Below are 20,075 nucleotides of genomic sequence, written 5' to 3' on the forward strand. Positions count from 1 at the left end.
TGAAAAAGAGAGCTTGCTGTTCTTCTTATCTGACCGTGGAATTGTATTTTATTCCAGCAAACAGGGAAAATAACTCAGAGGAGGCCTAAATATAAAAGAAGAAAACCGAAACCTGATTAGTGATCTCTGCACCTATCTATGGGGCTTAGTTTTTGAAGCGGGCTTTAGCAAAGGGAAAAGAAAGAAAGAAAAGATGAGAGAACCTTCAGATGCTGCACCCTAACCCTTTTCTCTCAGCAGCAACCCTGACGCTGAACAGTAGAAGCTGTTTCCAGGGATTACGCTGTGCATGCTTGTCTGCTTAGTAACAACCCATTTCCTCAGTCAAGAGACTGCTTTCTAAAGAGAACAGGTAAGCAAACATGAGAAGTATTTTGTTTCCCTGAAGAAATAATATTGTGTAGAAGCAGTTTACCAGGAGCTTGGGCTAAGCCCTCCCTGGTTCTGATCGGAACAGCTGCCTGTCGGTTACGATTTATCGCCTGGTTATTTTTCCAACGTGCTTAATGTTATGCTGATGAAGTTTGAATAGCCATTCCAATAGGAAAGGTATTGATGATTAAATAATATGTAGATTTAGAAGGTAAAAATCAGGCACGCTGGGTGAGAAGATTTGTGCATCTCTTCGGTGCTCAGGTTTAGAATTACCAAGTAACGCAAGTCGCGTGATACCCTGACTTTGGATAACTGAAGGGCAGTTGTTCTCTCTGTGGAATAAAGACCACTGTGAACCAAAAACTAGATGGGGCCAATATTTAGATAGCTGATCAAAAGGCAAAATATGATGTGTGTGTGTGTGAGATAGCTGCTTAATGCAGTATCTGCATATGTCTTGACTTTGCTGTGTTGTGTCTGCTGTATTAACAGTTATCCTTGGGCTGCTGCTGCTGCTGCTGCTGGAAAGTTCCCTCTCTTATCTAGAAGGCCTGAAGGTCATCATCACCTGAGTGTTTACTTGTCCAAAACCATTGGTTGATTCAGACCAATAGGCTAATTCAGATGTTTACATATTTGAACTATCTTTGTACTGAACTTGTCCACATATGTCCTGGGATGAGGGCCCTTTTGCCTGTACCATTTTGCACAAGCTTTCAAAGACCTGTCTGTGTGGAGAAACATAGCCTAACTCAATTTTGACACATGGCAATTCCAGAGACCATTTCAGGATAGTTATTAGGTGGAGAAGAGTGCAAAGAATTACAGCATACTTTCATGGACTGCTTTTTAATTTGTCCTACTAAGATACAGGTGCCCGCAAGGGCATTATACACTTCTATTCCACATCACAACTCCAGCTGTCAGCACCAATCAATCATACCATAGGGCTGCTAGCTGTCAAGAAAAATAATCCTAGTTTTAAAAGGAAGGAAACATTGGAACAGCTGATAGAATCTGAACGTGTAAAATAACACCAAATATTTGCTAGGCTTTTTTCCCCAATACAGTCTAGCATATTTTCCTAGTGGTTATTGTCATTTTCAGATACTGTGCCTGCGTGAATGTGCAGTAACAGTTTAGCAATGCATTGTACACTGACTTTATGTCTTTACAATCTAATGGTAACTTGATTTAATGAAAGATAGTTATCAGAAAGAGATTGTTCTGAGCAGAATAGCAGAGGGGAAGGAGGTGCTGAATTCTTCCCCTGCTAGGATAAGCATCTTTGCATTGTCCCCAAACAGGAGTGCATCAGCAAGATATGGCATTGATTTGCATAAAATTTGTGTGTGCTAATTGAAATACACTATACACATTTAGAAAGTACTATAATTTAAATATTTATTTATTGCTTTCCTATCCTGCTTTTCCTCTTAAGAGGTTAAGGCAACTTACACAGGGTCCCCCAGTGTCCTCATAACAACAAGCTTGTCAAATGGGTAGGGCTTTGAGAAAGTGACTGGCCCAAAGTCACTAAGTGAGCTCTATGAGTAGTCACAGTATTTATTTATTATAATAAATCAGCATTTTTTTAAAAAAGCACAGGTGCATCAAAACAGAGCTTGATTATGTTTGCATAATCTAATGAATATTTGGTATGTGCAGTTAATACAATATTTTGTATCAAAAAGAAACAACTCTGTCCTGTCTGGGTGTTGGCATGGCTACGGCAAAATATTACAAAGATCTCTAAAAGAGGTGCAGTGTAACAAAACATGCTGTATCGTTTCAGTCTTCCATGATTCACATGGGGTAGAATACTCTGCCTGGGAAATGTTAGCGCAAACATACAGAAGGGAGAACTTTATGCCAGTCCATGGTTGAGTGGGGACTTGTATTTGCATTTCCCCAGTCTAAGTCCAACACCTTAATCATTATGCTCAGTTAAGGTGCTGGACATAGAACAGTAGAAAAGGTACTGATTAAGTGAACTATAGGTCTGCTCAGTGTGCTGCCCAGGTGCTAAGTCCTCATGGGCAACTAAAAGGCTGTTGCTGTCCTCCTTGCAGTTCTTTAAACCAGACTGGCCAACTCTTTTAATTAGAGTATCCTCTAATTCAGGGTTCCTCAATCTTGGTGACTTGAAGATGTGTGGACTTCAACTTCCATGGCTGGCTGGGGAATTCTGGGAGTTGAAGTCCACACATCTTCAAGTCACCAAGGTTGAGGAACCCTGCTCTAATTCATTCAGCTAATGGACTGGCCACTGATGACTCCTTAATGTAATTGCCCTTTGTAAAGTAGGAATCATGGCAGTTATATTCCCAATCTTCTATTTTTGCTTGGCAAGTGGGCAGCTATCTAAATAAATCAGTTAAATAAGTATTTTTTTCCTTCAGAGCCTTATTCTCCCATCTCTTTCCTGTGATGGGAAACAGAGATTCTGTGTGTCCACCCAATAATAAAACTGGAGTCTAGTATGACTACCAGCACCATACATACTGTAGAAACAGGCAGAATGCTCTTGTTTGCTCTATACCTTGATCTGATAAGTACCCTGGGCTCTGCTATGTAGCTCTTTTTAGCCCTCCATATCTGGAGGACACCAGACTGGGAAAAGCTTGTGTATAACCTGACTAGAAAAATGTGTGAGGTAGCCCTGGTTGGGGGAACAGACAAGTGGGCGGGCCTTATCTAGTGATCCCTATTTTACTGCTTTCTGGTTGAATGTTTTTATTATGCTTCTGTTGTAACTTTTTAAAAATCTCTATCCTGAAATTTGATTTAGAACAATAATTGAGGATAGTTACTTGTCCATCAGTTTACTCTTAAGAAATTTCTCCCAGGCTCCCAGAATGGCACTAAACTTCCTTAAATTCAAAGGGATTGATTTAGCTGATGCTATTTATTTTAAATAAATTTTTAAATAATCATCAATGATTCTGTAAGAATAATATGAAGCCAAAACAATGAAAAAGCCAAGTAACTTATACACACAACTTGTTGTAATTAGTACAATAATTAGTACAACATTGGTTTAGTTAGAAAATAATTTCACTTTGCTATTTTGATTGCCATCTCTATATAGTTCACAGAATCTTCCATAAGGTAATTGCTGCTGTGATTTCACAACTTGATTAAATCTGTGGTTAATCATTCAAAACAGTTATACATATGAAATTAAAAAATAACACTCCAAGACCATCATGTAAATCTGTTTTGAATGCTCATTTGACTAGAAAGAATAATATAAATTGCATAAATAGATAATGTGCAAAAATGATGTTTTCCATATTATATGGGTAGGTCAATATAAGATTGCCATCATATTTCCTTAGTTTTCCTATTTACATCTGCTAGGTGATAAGGTCATCTCTAAAGTAATGCTACTATGAAAATCATAATATTGAAAATACTTTTTGAAGAAGTAAGATACCACCATCTTAAGAAATTTAATAATTTTAGATTTTAGTACCTTGACAATATTTGGGTTATATATTTCACTTAACTGTTTCATCTTTGTTTACTTCCATATGTTTTCTGATGGAAATGAGATGTTATATATAGTAAAATTTAAATATCTCTTATCATTTCTTTTATGGATAGTGTGATATACCTGAACTAGGAAGTCCCAGGTTTGCCCCTCTGCTCGTTCATACATTTCAGGTGAACTAGGGCTTTCCTTCCCACTTGCATCACTTACCTATTTTTCTTGCTGTTGTGAAAGAAATAATTCCCATGTGAATTGCCCTGAACTTTCTCTAGAAGAGCATGAAACAAATGTGATGGTAGCCAATGTATATTTGAAAGAAATCTAACAACAACTTCATGTCATGTATAATTTAGCTATCATTGTGCAGGTGTCACTTTATTAGCAAGGGATGCAAACAACTTAGAAGAGTATGCATAAAAGATGCCCCCCCCATGAATAATTAGTAATGGGAAACATTCAAATGCTAGAGTCACTGACACAAACATAATTAATCATAAGAATAGTAGATGAGTTAATAATTGAATGTTCTGCAGAGCATGTAATTTAAAAAGTTATATAACAATAATATCTGAAACTATACTTTCTCATAATTCTATACTTTAAAAAATTGATTATGTACCATCAGGTGACTCTTAGTGACCACATAGATTTCTCCATGACACTTTGTCCCATACCTTATACTTTTAAAAATACCCAATTTTGACCTGAAAAAATCATAAGAAGAACTGATCTATATCTATGGTGATGTAATGGATAGATAGGCTTGAAGTTTTTTTTTTCCTACTTGAAATACAGAGGAGGACATTAAAATAGATGAATTGAGTAATGTTGCCCTCCAGTTGTATTGTCAGATTATGAATGAGTATGATTTTCAGAATATCAGAATAGCATACAAGAGTTAGACCAACTTATACAATATTCTGTTTCCAATTGCATCCAGAAAAGTCTTTTGGAGATATCATTCGCCAACTGATTCAGCCTCAACATTTGATACAGAAGAGTGATTATTTCTTCTCCTTCTCCTTCTCCTATATAGTATTGATTTAACAGGAAAAATTTAACCAAGCTGAAATTTTGTTATCCCAAGAGAACTTGGAGTAACAAAGATAACAATTCATTTGCACATCTGCTCTCCTTTAACATTGCGCATTAGAAGAAGTAGAAGCTCATCATATAAAACCTGTTAAAATATGTTACAAACTTCTGTAGTTTAGTCATTTTAGTACAACCATAACGAGCACCCACAATATCTGGTCTGTCTCGTTTCTTTGGCATCTCAGAAAGAATAAACATTAGCCCCACCTCCTCAGAATACTCTGCCTCCTTCGCTGTTCATGTGGCAGCATCTTTGCATAATAAGTGTTTCAGCACAAAAAAGAAGTGAGAGAATTCTAGCTGTTTCTGGCTGGTCAACAAACTCTTGGAAGCCATTACCGCATCTGCTTTCACCCAGCTGAAAACAGATTTGCAGGAAATACCACAGATTTTAAAGGAATACAAGTAGCCAAATTTGAAGTTTATTATGACGCATGTAACACATGGATTGTACTCCTCCTCCTCCTCCGTTTTGTTTTCTGACCATAATTTTGAAAACTGTAAATGCGGGATGAACATTTCCTTAAAAAATCTCTAGGTGAGATATGACACAGCCAGTTCTTATGTGGGAAATTACCTTCTACTGAGCCAGACCATTAGTCCATATAGTTCAATAATGTATAGTAATTGTCAGTAGCCTTCCATATTTTGTGCATATCTTAACTGTATTAAGAGATATCAGGAACCATTCAAATTATAGGCCCAACCACCACATTATGGTCCTTTAATCTTCTGTTGGGTTGTATCATAAAATGTTCATCTCTAATGTCAAGCCATTATATTGTTGATTATTTTTGGCTTAGTGTGATATGTAAATTTAGTCATTCTGGCATAGTGAAATAAACTAGGCCAACATGGTTTGTTCAACAAACAGTGATTTTAAAATCTTGGCATAACAGTTGCATCAATATCAACACAGTTCTTATATATTCAGCAGGCAATCATTGGCCAGTACTAGCTAGGTGTATGTACCATTATCATTCTGGGTATATCATTCTGGGTACATACTAAGCTCTCAGGTGTATACATGAACATTTAAGGTTTTAAGACAAATATGTAAAATGTTTCTAAATGTGATTTTCTGAATTGTGTTGATGCTCTTTTCCTCTTTATGTAGGTAGCATCAGTTTTGCACATAACTTCCATTTACCAAGGAATGTAGTAGAAGATTTCTTTTGTAGGAACTTTTGCTACAATAAAGCCAGACATGGCAAAGGTAAGTTTATATACAGTTGTTTAATAGATTGGTATGCTCTGGGCAGGTTAAGTAACTTCAGAGTGTTCATACTTCAAGAATGATACTAGTTTAGATAAATTGTCTAGCTCCTGTTGGTTGTTGGGATTCTAAAAAGAATTTTTGATAAGATGGATCTGATTTACTAAATCATTTCTTAATCCAAGAGTGTATTCTCAGGATCATTAGCACAGTTATGTTTCATAATTATGATGCAACTATTAAGAATTCCTGACAGTGTGTTCTCTTATTTTGAAAATTTAACAGACATTGTTGAATCATGAATATTTTAGACAAACAGTAACAGGAGATCATGCTTTGCCTCTCCTTCAGTGAATTAAGTAATCTGCTTTGTTTCAGTTTAACTATCTTTAACGCCTAGCAGTTCCATTTCACAACAGGGACATGACTGAGGGTATCTGTTCTTCATTTTGACAGTCTACTGTGCTCTACCTATAGATTAGTTTTCTAGCTTTGAGCATAGGTAGAACCCCATCAATGTGTTTTGTTGTTGTTATTGTTGCACTACCATATTGAGAGTGAAAAAAGGGGACATTCAGGGCATACATTGTTGTTGATCAGTGGTTGTGGTTTGAAAGAAGCAGTTTTGCTTAAGAAGATATGGTTAGTCCTGAACTCAAGAAACTATATTGGTCAACCTTGAATTCCTTAATGAAATATATTTTATGTGTCTGCACACACAATTCTGTGCAGAATGGGATTTCATTGTCATCAAAGCCATATAATTTAAAAGTTTTCAAGATTATATGTTGCACCCAGTACTAAAATATGCATTTACTTCCATTAACTGAATTGTCACAACTGTGTTAGGATGTAGAATCAAAGCAAATGATGATCTCTATAAGTGACACAGATTGTCAAGCCCTTTTCCCACATGAAAAGTAGGCCTTTTGGTGATTCTCACTCATCTCTGATTTGTGAACAAATCAAAGGAAGAGATAGGATCAGCCATCCTCAGGAATCCTAAAAATCTATGGGGAACAACCTTTGGGAAACAGTAAGGCAGGCTTATTAATGACTTTAAAAAGTATGTGGTATAGAAGTGTTATATTTCTGAGGACCAGATTATGGAAACAAATAGCAAAGAATATCTATTGTAAACTACCCTTGGTCTTTTCCAAAAAGACAATGTACTGAAGATGTTACCTAGCTGGGTAATGAAACATCTGCAAGAAAACAACCAAGCTCAGAGAACCCCAAGGACTCCACAGTGCTTACTGTCCATTTTCTCAGTTTTGGTAAAACTTACAGTATGAACCTGAGAGCTGGCAAAGCACAAACAGGATCTCAGAGCCCCAAGAGAGATGTTACTTCAGCAACAGTCTGGCTCAAGATGAGAGTGTAGAGAAAAGCTTTTCTGAGCTTTCAGTCAGTCTAATCCAGTCAAATTCCCATAAGGACTTCCTCTTCTGAGTAATCGCACAAAGGAAGCCTAGGTAACAGGGAACTGGACACTCTGTTGAGGACACCCAAAGGGGCAGTTCTGGAGGATTTAGGTATCCATGCTGAGGCCATAATGGTTACAGCAACTCAGGGTTTCATGGCAGCTATGACAAATAATTCCAGCCTGTTACTAGCTCAAGAGTTGTAGCTGGCCACATTCCAGGTTTAGTTTTCGTTATTAGGCAGTATGCTAGTATGGTGATCTGGAGATGAAGAATTTTATGTATGTTCTTTGTCATGGTCATACTACTTTTTGCTGAAATTTAGATTTATAGTTAACTATATTTTTTTGCAGGGGTGTGGGATCTACAAACTCCAAAGGATTCCAGAGGGCTATGGGCGATTTTTTGGCTAGTATGTGGGTGCTTCTGTTGAAGCCTTATTACTTATTTGCCAAAATGAAGCAAGGGAAACCAGGAAAATAAAAAGGAATATGGGCTTTATAAAAGCCATAAAAAGAGATTTGAAGACAGACATACAGTACCAGTTATGATCTATCAACTTGAAAATAGCGTTTCCAAGAACAGTTTGTGGGTTTTTCCTCACAAAAATCACTCTAGGATCTATCACCCTAACATCATAGCCAGGGGGGACAAGATACTGAGATTCTGCTAGTTTTCATTTGCTTTTATTTTTAAAAATGTGTAACAGGTGATTTACTATTATATTTGATTGGAGTCTTTTATATTTTGCCTTGCAGCTATGCTTGAATTCTGTTGAACACTTTGTAGCAAAATAGGGCAAGAGTTTCAGGCTAAAATGATACAGATATCCCTACCTGTTGCCCCCCCCCATACATTTTGAGATGTAAGGTAACACATAGGATATGATGAAATAGTTTAAATATGTCTTATCTTTATAAAGCTTGTAGATTTCCTAGTTTATTGCATGATTCTTGTACCTGGGCATCATTCAGTTGTGTGAGTCAACTCTCAGAGTTCTCGCAAAGACAATGCTGGATGGGAATTCTGTGGTTTGAAGTCCATGGGTTTTGAGGGTACCAAAGCTGGAAAAGATTGGTTAATTAATTATACAGATGTACTGTCTATCTTCAGGCATTCAGTGGTGGCTGAGTAAGTGGAGTATATAAAGCTAGACCTGTTCTCTCAACAGAATATGTGCTGGGCGTGCTTTTTGGCTCACATGCAATTTGTCTATTCTTAAGGAGTCACTTTCTATATGCATAGGGCTTCTTCCTTTAGGCAGGAACCATGAATAGCCAAATGTTTCCATGTTGTGTTAGGGACATCATCAAGGCTATGGGCATACATTTGTGTGTTTCTCCTTATCCATTCACTGAATATTGAATTAAACAAGGTTAGAGATCAAGAACCACTATTCATGTGCTGTGTTTCTTCATCCCTCTTGTTAAGTGTACTGTATATTCTCCTCTGCAGAATTCAGAGTGCTAAGGGCTGTCATTAAAACAAAGGACGGGGAATGGACATTATTGATCTGCAACTCCCAGCAGCCCTAGTTAGCATGGTTAATAACGAAGGATGCTGGGGATTCATGCAGTCATAATAAGAAAGCTACGAATCCCACACTTCTGTTTTAAATAGCTTGGGAATACGATATGTCAAAGAATATCTGTTATTAACTCCTGTTACTAAACAAGGTGCTCAAACTTTAAATTCTTTACTGGAAACCTGTCACTGGGTGTCTACCATTTCTGAATTTAGTTGGGTGGTGTCTGAGAAAGGACTTTCTTTGATGTGATGCTCAGAGAAGTTTCAACCCACATATTGGCAGAATGAATTGTCTGCACAACTTACAACCCTCTTTGTGTGAATTCAGCTTCCCCTGATTTTTCTCTCTTACACAGTGTATAAGAGATGATAATCTTATTGTCCATTAAGACTGTTTTCTCTCTAGTGATTTATAGCATCTTGTAGCCAACTATCACTATGGTGATGTAAATCCTGGCTTCATTATTAATTTCAGTGGTTGAATAATACTATAAGATGCTAGTAAGGAAGTGACCTGTGCCATCATAGTTATATGTGTTTTAAACTGCTGCTGATGTACAAAACAGTAAATGCCATATTTAGAAAGAATAACGTTTGCATTACCTTGAGACGATGACTCTGCCAACTAGTGGGAATTATCCCAATGTAATGATCTTTTTGCTCTGTCTGAACCTGTTACAGAACTGCTCTGGTTGTAAAGAGAAGAGGCCTGCACACAGTTTATGTACTAATTGCAACAAGTGGCTTTGTAGCTTATGTACAGAAGAACACAGCCATGGCAAAGAAGCAGGAGGAGAACATTTTCTGCCAATCTCCTTGAAGGGGTGTTCAGGTAGAAATGGAACCTGGTCATGTTTTTTTCCTTTCTTATGCTGAACGGTCTATTTGTGACTCATTTATAGGTGCTGTGTATGTGTAGAAAAAGTGCCTTAGGTAATGTGGTGGAATTCTCAACAGATTTTGGTGAGCCCTCCCCCAACTAGTGCTATCCAGTTGAAATGCAATTCACATTGTCCCCATATCATGCTGTCTGGAAATGTGAAAAATGTAGTTTAGCACATTTGCAGAGCACTATGATGGAAAAGGCTGTCATAACGTATTCAGATCAGACTCTTTAAAGGTAAGATTGAGCAGAATCGTAAAAACTAGAGGAAATCATGCACAAAAAACAAAGAATCAGACAGGAATAGGTTAAATTCAAATAACACATAAACTGCAAATATATTACACGGCAATATATTTGCAAAATAGTTTGAAATTAACACCCGACCCCTCAAATTGCAACAAAAAGGCATGTCTTAGGAAGAAATGCTCATCGATTACAAATATATAAAATTCCACAATTAGCAAGGGGAAAGAATTGTATACATACACATACACACTGAGAATGTACATACTAAAATGATGTGCTCTTACATATTTAACATTTGTGATGCGAATCTAGGAAAAGGATGTTGTTTCTAATATACTGTATATAGGTCTATAATCCTGGGTGACTGTTTTGATCAGTGGTGGAAAAATCTTTTTTTCTGTCATCTGTCTGAACTCCTAGCCAGAAGTAGATAGGATTCTTCTTACTCGTTTTTGGATATGCCTTCTCCTTCCCTACCACTCTCATTTTTCTCACCCTTCCACCCCACTTAGGAAATGCTGGAGGAAGAGCACTTTGGTCTTGCCCAAGGGCTCCCCTGTTCTTTCCATCACTGTCATTTTAAGCCTTTCCCATTTCTATCTCTTCTATTCTCCATCTGGGATCCATATCCAGAGGAAAACAGGCTGAGTGGGGCAAATTGCCACCTTTGGGATTAGAGAAAGAGAGAGCCACCTCCATATAGCTACTTCATAGAGTCCCAATACTTTGCGCTATGCAGCTGTTAGCTTTCATGGGCTGTCAGATCCAAATGCGAGAAAAGTTAGTGAGATGTATTCATGGTCATGAGTACTACAGAACTAGGAGACTAACAGAGAAAACTTAAAACTGTGGGAACTATTCTTACAAACTCATTGTAAGGTAAAATAAGTACTTTCTATATTCTGGATCCCAATCAAACTCAGAATGCAACACTGTGGGAAATATTAGTAAATGGCACTGTGGAATGTCCTCGTCTTCAGGTAAAGCAGTGGAAGTGCGGATATGAAATGTATGCATGCATGCGTGAATGTTTGTATGAGATTTATTTGAATTTTGGGATCAAGAATTAAAGTTACCACTTCAGTATTTAAATGTAATTGGGACATCCAAATTTTCTGTGATTTATTCATTGTATTTATTTAAAATCCATGGAATCATAATACAGAATAAAAAACATTGGATAATTCTGTATCTATCAAGAATAAAATATGATAGTGTAAGATCCAATAACTATGCAGTCCTCTTAAATACAAGTAGCAAATGACTACTGCACAAAATGTACCACACTTCATTACAGTTCCTCCCAGACTGGGTGAAAGTTGGCTGTAAATTTGAGGAAAGGAAATGGAGCAAATCTCCAGTAGGCAACTCTACTGGTATCTCACCTAAGCAAGTAAATGATTCTCCTCTTACCCGTAACCATTCAGAGCCATATGCTCCTGGGAGGCAGAAATGCTATTAACAGAAAAGGAAAAGAAAATAGCAGTCTCTTTATATTCATTCTCTACTAGTATGCTTTAATTTTATTTCTGTTCAAACTAGTAGTAAATGACTGAATCAGAACAAAATATCAGGGCATAAGTCATCTGATGTATGTGCCCATCACATTTATTAGGTACAGTTCAGAAGAGATGGATGGACTTCCAGATTTGGAAAGTTTGGAATTCAAAGACTGTGCATTGTAGCCTAAGGACAGATAGATATGAACAATATAGTGGAAACTGAAGCATTTTGTAACAGCATTGAGAACAGAATTCTTTAGTGGCTGAATAAAGCAAATTAAGGTTACACTTAAAACAGATTATCTTCTTCTTGCTTTATTGAAACATGTCTACATTTGGTGTCCAGAACACACAGATGATGTGTTTAGAATAGCTCATGCAAATTAGCCACACATGCAAATTTGTTTTATTTCACATGAGACTGCACAGCTTGCATGATCCTATTCCAAGCTCAACAGGGAAAAAAATGAATTAAGTGTAAATAGTAGTAGAGATTATGAGAGTAGGGAAACATGAATAAAAGCTATAGGGAGGGGATTTGAAATCTTAGTAGGTAAAGAAATCTTATCCCATAAAATGCTGGAACTTTCCCAGATGTTGCCTGTGTAATTAATGATATTTTATTCTATTCCACGTTCTAATTCAATTCTACCTTCTTACATCTTTCTTATTCTTGACTGTTTCACTTCTGGGGACAAATGTCAAGGCTTTGGTCAACTAACACCACGTAAGAACATTAATTCCAGGTGATACAGACCAAAGTCTGTATCATCCCATCCAAAATCCTATTTCTTCCGGTGGCCAAGGGAAGCCTACAAGCAGCATTTCTATTGGCAGTGTGAATGGGGCCGGGGGGGGGGGAATATATGTGTTGTGAGCCTGTACAGGTAGAGTGCCATCTTTCTATACCTTGGCTGCCATTTTATATGATGAAAGGGGGGTCTAGAACTTCTAGATCCTTCCCGAAAATCGCTGAAAAGGACATTCAGCAAAGAGAGTCTGAGAAAGGTACTGAATTTCTGTGGACTCACCTAAAGGCACATTATTTCTCTAATTTTGTTGTTTTCTAGCTCTTTCCAGATGACAGGACAAACTGTTTTGAAGGTGCTGTACAAAGAGTCACATTTCCCTTTTTACTTCCTACAAAATTTTCAATTCTAAATTGCAGTAGTGGAGCATAATAAACATCAGAAAAGAATTTATATTATGTACATATGCATAAGAAATTTGATTAATATAAAAAAATACATGACTACTGACAACCCTAGATTAATTGTGTAAACTTTCAGAATTTACTATATAAGAGCATTTAGTAATTACACATTTATACCAAACTTTCCCTAAAAATCAACTTCAGCATTTTATTATATATCTGCATATGCAAGAGGAATAATATATATGTATGATCTGGGGAAAATGAATGAGGCATTCAGGGATATTTCAGACTTCAAAATGACGTCCTAGAAAAAGGAATGCCTTTTTCACTTGCTTACCTAGGAATAAGTAGAAAGAGAATAAAACTGCACTATAAAAATAGGAGGAATAGAAGCTTGCTTTTCTCCTATAACTATCTGAGACATTCCAGCCCTTTAGGTATTTGTGCACGTTGCTGAAAGCAAAAATGATGAAACCTTTGATTATGGTACAGTTCATGAAAGACAGAATATAAAAGGCAATTGCGACTGTTCTGATTTTGTAGTAATGTTTTCTTTTCCAGGAGTTGAAGGGGAAGTCAGTGAATGTCCCTTGTTTTGCCCAGTGCACAGCCAGGAGAGGCTTAAGCTATTCTGTGAGACTTGTGATGTCCTTACCTGTCGCTGCTGCCTCCTGACAGAGCACAAGGATCACCGGTAGGAAATCGACATTGCCATATATTGAACTCTCCTGAGGGTGGCTTGGTACAACAGAAGACAAGGTCCCTTAACTTTTTAATACATAGGCAGAAGAAGGAATTGGAGCAGGTGTCACTTTTTAGGCAAGCTCTACCTGCTGAAGTTCCTCCCACCTTCAACAGCCACGTGCCCTCTCACATTCTGCCTCTGGCCAGCCCAGGGAAGCCTCCCTGTCCCACTAAGTGTAGTGCTATAAGGCCAGGGTGGGGAATGGATGGGGGCCCTGCTAACTGTAGGCAGAACTAGGGTCAAAAACACATAGGGCTTTCCATTGTCCTTGCGTTCTTCACCCCTTTTGTTCTTGCCATCCTTTTCTCTCTCTTTTTGTTCCTCCCCTAACCCTGCAGGCCATGGATGGAGGGGTTTTGTTCTTTTTCTTTTTTGTGCCTTAAGTCAGTCTTGACTCCTGGTGCCCGCCTGGACTAGTCCCTGCAGTTTTCCTGGCAGCATTTTTGGAAGTGGTTTGCCACGGCCTTCTTCTTCCTAGGGTTGAGAGAGAGTACTTGGCCCAAGGCCATCCAGCTGGCTTTGTGCCTAAGGCAGGATTAGAGCTCACGGTCTCCCAGTTTCTAAGCCAATTCTTTTAACCATCACAGCAAACTGGCTCTCATTGATATAGGCACAGATCTGAAATGATTGCTGGAGAGGCTCCTCCTTCACATTTTTTCTTCCTGCCCACATTCTCTGGGCTCCCCACACATGCCTAAAATTGGGCCAAGGGATGTATGCTGCCCATCTCTGCTATGCAGGATGCTGGTGAGGGATATACTGTAGAGCCCTTATTTAATTCCTATAAAAGGGTTGGAAGGGAAATTAGGAAGGGATGGATCTTGGGAGGAGGGGCTGGCAGGTTGTTGGGGTGTCTGATCTTCCTGGAAATTCATCCTGTCTGTCTGGGCTTTTGAACCCAGGAAAAACTTCCAAGACTTTTCTTTTTTTCCATAGATTCAGGCATCTTCAAGAAGCATTGCAAAATCAGAGGGTTATCCTGGAAAACATAACCTGTAAAGTGGAAGAGAAAAAAAATATAGTGCAAGTCTCAGCTAAACATATTGAAGACAGGTAACTTAGGAGATCCTTCTGTTCTAAGAAGATGAAGGGCCTCTTTCACTGGCATATTGATGTTTAATTCTAAGAGTTAATTCCTGTGACTACCTAGAGAATGATACGGCACTTCTGCCTTGGGCAACTTAGTAAATTCTCTATCATTTAATGTCATAGCCTCTTCACTGTGGATTGATGTCATAGTCATGCTATTATTTAAAGCATTGTGGCTTGGTGCACCAGCTAGTAATCCTCAGCTACATGAGGGAGTCCTCATATGACTGTCAACCTTGAGCATTCCACATTTTTTAGGTACCCTCTTTGATCTGATATCCTTAGTGACCATTTTTCAGATTTTTACAGAGGTGTGATTTAGGTATGGACAGTGACTTACTGAGCAGTAAGAAACCTGTTACAGCTTAGGATGCTCTCAGTATAGCCTATATGGTGGCATCATTTAGATGACCTGCTTATTTATTTATTTTTAATTCTTATTATATGGGTATAAAGTTATATCCTGTAATGTCACTTCAGAGGGAAAAGTGCTGGAGCACTAGGTTGGTTTTCTTTAAGGTGTGAAAATAGATACCCCAATAGTCTTGCAATAAAATGTTAAGTACTTCTGTGTAACAACTAAATATTGAATATTGCACATGTAACAGTTACTCAAGAAGCCTGGCAAATAAATTTTAAAAAGGCAATGCTTAATATTGGCAAAACTATTGTGCATTGTTGAGAAAAAAAATCTTTAAGCTCATTAAGTGTACCATTTAAATTGTTATCAGTGCACAAATGCTAAAAAGTAAATATCAGGTTGATCAATGCACCCTGTAACTTGAAAGATTCAAGCCATAAATCCATATACAACCTCATTCTGCACAAGTTTCTGCGGCAAATAACCCAGATAATCACATTTTTAACCTCCATAAAAATGATTTCTCCCCAACGTTCTCAAATGTGAATACAGTTCTTGAAATTGTTAATCACACTCTTTCTACAGATTGTTTGAAGCAAAACACCTGCAACGGAAAGTGGAAAATCAGATCAAAATGGCCAAAATGGTTCTGATCAGTGAAATAAATAAGCGAACAAATGTTCTCCTTGAACAGTTGGAGGTAAGTAGGATGGTTCTTATAGCTAAGAAGATAAGGAGGAAGACGATGCCAGTTAATTGCAGCACAGATTTGTTTGACGAACTCACTAATTGAGGGAATATAAAACTTGGAAGGATACTTTAGGTTCTGTAGGGAAGTCTGGCGGTACCTGGGTGACTACTGAATTTGGAGGAGAGACACAGCTGGATGCTTATTATGTCTGCACCATCAACGGGATTCATAATGCCAACATAGACAATACCAACTGAAGGCAGTTCCTGCTCTAAGGAAAAGGGGATGAATGAAAACTAACTTCTACTGCTCTTCATTAAGTAAAGCTTTAGTGTTTTTTAATTAGAAATAAATTCGCCAGTATGCTAAAAGCAAAAGATCAGCCTCTATTGACAAGTTTATTTACAAGAATGGCTCCAGGTCCCATCCAAGTCATATAGGCATTCTTTAAAAATAGAAATGGGGGCTGGTTGTTCTGTTGGACGCTTGCTCATCTACCCAGAAAAAGAGACAAAAGTAAGTTATCGTCATAGAGAGAATTCTTGAGGATCTACATGAGTTTATGGCCATGCCTACTGGGCCATGCCTAGACGTTGTGTGAACAAATCATTCCTCCATGGCAGCCATTTTGTGAGAGTACCCAGCATAGACTTCAGTTGTTCCTATTAACTCAGCAAAGGTTGTCTACTTCTGATTTAGATTGTGGATTTTTTTAACCTCATTCTGAATATAGATGTAATTGGTTACAAAACAAATTATATTTTAATAGGTTTGTTTGTTTGTTTCTGATTGTTGACAGCGGATCACCAGTGAAAGGAAGCAGAAAATGGAACAACAGCTTCAGGGCATCATGGTGTTAAACAGGCAGTTTGAACATGTGCAAAACTTTCTTAGTTGGGCAGTATGCAGTAAAAACAATGTTCCATTCCTCTTCAGTAAAGAGCTGGTAAGGATAAATGCTCATCCCAAGATACCCTAGATGGGGTCCTCATCTAACATATTGTTTGACATTTTAAATGAACAGAGGGGTTGCTATATGAATTGCTCAGATTGATCATTCAGAACTGATCAGTGAAAAAGTATGAAGAGAGAAATAAAATTAGCAGAGAATGAGAAGAAGGTAGGGCTGGTAGGTCAAATGCGCATTCTTTCTGTGAACAAGACATTTAAAAGGCTTCTTTTAAGTAAATTAAAATGATCAGTAGTCCCAACAGAAGTAAATGGAGAGTATATATTAAAATCTCAAACTGTTAAGCCTCCAGGAAAAAGAATAATAAACTGGAACTGTTATCATTATTCTGGAATGGCTTTTCATGCCAGCCATATTGATCCTATCCTGATTTGATCAACTCTTGTGATTACAAAGAAATGGATAAAATTCCCATTAGAGAGATTTGATAAATTCAGACTTTGTATTTTGGATACAAACTGATCTGATTTGGGATTAATAAAATTTGGGAATAAAGATTTAGTTATACATTAGAGTTTGCACTACTTGTATGTTCCATATAGTTCTGTACTCAAAACATATCAAATATGTGTTTTAAAATGTGTATTTCAAAATTAAACATGCTTAGAAAATTTTATTTTACGGAAGAATACATTTGAACAACATATTTGAATGTAAGTTTTCATGCACATTAAGGTAATTCACATTAAGGTGGAACTAATATAGAATATTTTTTTTTGGTGAACATATATGAAATTGACACTTCTAGGCTATTGGATTTTCTATCTTTCAATCCATCTGAATCTAGTTTAAAATTGTTCCAGGCTAAATATTTTAATATATTTGCAGGACTGCTTTTCTCTGCCCATCCTGTAAGGTCTGACAAGGTTGGCATGCTTTGGATCCCATCTATCAAACAATGTCATCTTATGGGACCCAGGAGATATGCCTTCTTTGTCACTGTACCTGCCCTTTGTTACTGTACCTGGAGACTGCCGAGGTCTCCAGTCCTACCCCAACCCTGCTCTCCTTTAAGAGAGCCTTGAAGACCTGGCTGTTCCCACAGGAACTGGGCCAGGGCATTGGGTAAATCCATTATTTGAGTTGATATTGTTTAATTATTATGTCCCCGCTGCCCCCAGCAAGGCCATTTTTTTTTTTTTACTATTGTTTTAATTTATTGTTACTGCTTTTTAAAGTCTTCTGTAAGCTGCCCAGCATCACTGGCAAGTGGGCGACCACTTGCCAGCTATTGAAATTATAAATAAACAAATAGAAATAAATATCTATTCAGGCATCAGGATTCTCTGATCAAAGGCACTTTTATATATCTGCATGTCTATGGAGCTTGAAGAGATCTACCAGACCAGTGATTTTTCATCTCACAGCACACATCTCACAGGGTTGGCACAGATTGCTGGGACTTGGGAGGAGAAATGGAGGCAGTCCACCCCTGATGATGTCACGGAGGCAGGACATCATTTATATTGTATTTTAATTGATTTTATCTCCTCTGTAAACCGCCCAGAGTTGCTTTTTAATGAGATGGGCAGTGACAAATTTAATATATAAATAAATTAAATAAATAAATTCTGACTGCACAGCTGTGCAGCACTTCCCATCATTTACTTGTGGCACACCTGCAGACCTTTTGTGGCACACAAATATGCCGTGGTACAGTGGTTGAAAACTGCTGTATTAGACTATCAGTGCCAGCCCTTTCCAGCCAAGAGCTGAATGGAGAGAATTCTCCAACAACCCATGCCTGCTTGCTGACCAGTAACCAAATGGCTTGTCTTGCCTTTTCAGATCTGCGCTTAAATGTATTCCTTTATTTCACTTATTTATTTATTTATTTATTTATTTAATCAATTTATATAGCCGCTCATCTCAACAAGTGACTCTGGGCGACAAACAATATTAAAAATAACATAAAACAATTACAATAACAATTTTACCTGATTCACAAAAACAGAAGAGAGTAAATTGCTTGCTTTTCTGTATGTTTTTGTACTCACCATGGTGGCAAACCTTTGATGCCTCCAAAATTCCTAGTGTTGGTAAAACCGAGTCAAGTCTCTATTGTCTAAATGCAATATAATTTATTTTACAGTGAAGGGAATTCTGTTCCTTTTATCTTTTCAGTTCATAATAGTTTAGGAGTCTCCACTGAATATGTAAGCAAGTCCATAGTGAATGGGAGCAGTAATGGAAATGTAGGACCAGGTGCCCATTTCAAGTCATAAGCTATAAGCAGCCAATTATAAAGCATACAGTATATATCCATTGTGTCAAATATCATTCTCTGCTTTGTTACTAGATTGTTTTTCAGATTCAGCGTTTGCTAGAAACCAACTGTAATACAGATGTGGGTCCTCCTTGGAAGGTCAGATTCACATGGGACCCGTCTTTTTGGACTAAACAATTATCCAATTTAGGTAAAAAGAAGTATAAAATGATACAATTGTACAATTTTGGGGGAGTTACTTAACTGAAAAATTTTGTGTGTATGTGTGTGTATGAGTGAGCTGTTCTTTATCTTTGGGTTATGTGAGTAATGTGTTTGTCTTTCTCCAATGTGTTTGTGGCCTGGGGAGTAAGGAAGCCAGCTAAGAACTGTTTCTCACAGATCCAAAAACGTCTTGGATGTGACAGAACAGAGTACTATCAGAACGTAGGCATTTCCCATTGTAAGAAACAGCAGGCCAGGCATTTCCCAATAAAAGGGCTTTGTTCCCGCAGTTCTCTGTGGACAGTGGAGGGTTTAAGGGGCTGACAGAGCCAAGAGACTCTTTAGCTCTTTCCTTCTTGTTGCTATATTGTGAATGAAAAAGCCTCTGATTATTTCAGTGGTCCGGTCTCCTGCTTGGCTGACAAAATGCAGAAGAGTAGAAGATTATATTTTCAGGCTGGATGGCACAACAGGGTTGCTGATGGTTTCCCCAAAATTGGTGTCTTCAGGGTTTTGCTGAGCTCCTGACCCTGGGAACATGATATCTTTTGAGGGCTTAAGAATTATACCACGCAAAGAACAATATTCTGCGAAGAGCTATTGCACAGTCAAAAGCTCCCAATTGGGAGAAGGGGGACAATTCAGTCTGATCCTTTCTACATCATCTTATCTTGCCCATATTCATTCTTCATTACTGGAGCAGCCTTAGGAGTGGCAAACATGTTGCCTTACTTACGTATGTGCTGAAATACTCAGAAGTCTTTCAATATGTGTTAAATTTGTGTGGGTTCAAAATGAGTATTTTAGCTTTCCTGATTGCTCAGGTGACTTCATTGCACATTGGATCATGCAACTGAAAGAGCTG

General features: G+C 37.7%; 1 protein-coding gene across 1 annotated transcript in view; it reads left to right on the forward strand.

Annotated features, from left to right (window-relative positions):
- Positions 1 to 229: 229 nt before the first annotated feature.
- The window catches only part of TRIM66 (tripartite motif containing 66), a 49,596-nt gene continuing 29,750 nt past the window's right edge, over positions 230 to 20,075 (forward strand). Inside the window, exons 1-8 of the mRNA XM_025169770.2 lie at positions 230 to 352; positions 6,084 to 6,182; positions 9,815 to 9,965; positions 13,485 to 13,617; positions 14,605 to 14,721; positions 15,704 to 15,818; positions 16,609 to 16,755; positions 19,079 to 19,196. Coding sequence (XP_025025538.2) covers positions 6,174 to 6,182; positions 9,815 to 9,965; positions 13,485 to 13,617; positions 14,605 to 14,721; positions 15,704 to 15,818; positions 16,609 to 16,755; positions 19,079 to 19,196 — 790 coding nt within the window. The 5' untranslated portion in view covers positions 230 to 352; positions 6,084 to 6,173. The remainder of the gene's footprint in view (positions 353 to 6,083; positions 6,183 to 9,814; positions 9,966 to 13,484; positions 13,618 to 14,604; positions 14,722 to 15,703; positions 15,819 to 16,608; positions 16,756 to 19,078; positions 19,197 to 20,075) is intronic.

This window comes from Python bivittatus, unplaced genomic scaffold (assembly GCF_059951505.1).
Source record: "Python bivittatus isolate LINGU-HERP-01145 unplaced genomic scaffold, Pbiv_v1 ctg000480_np1212, whole genome shotgun sequence".
Taxonomy (NCBI): Eukaryota; Metazoa; Chordata; class Lepidosauria; order Squamata; family Pythonidae; genus Python; species Python bivittatus.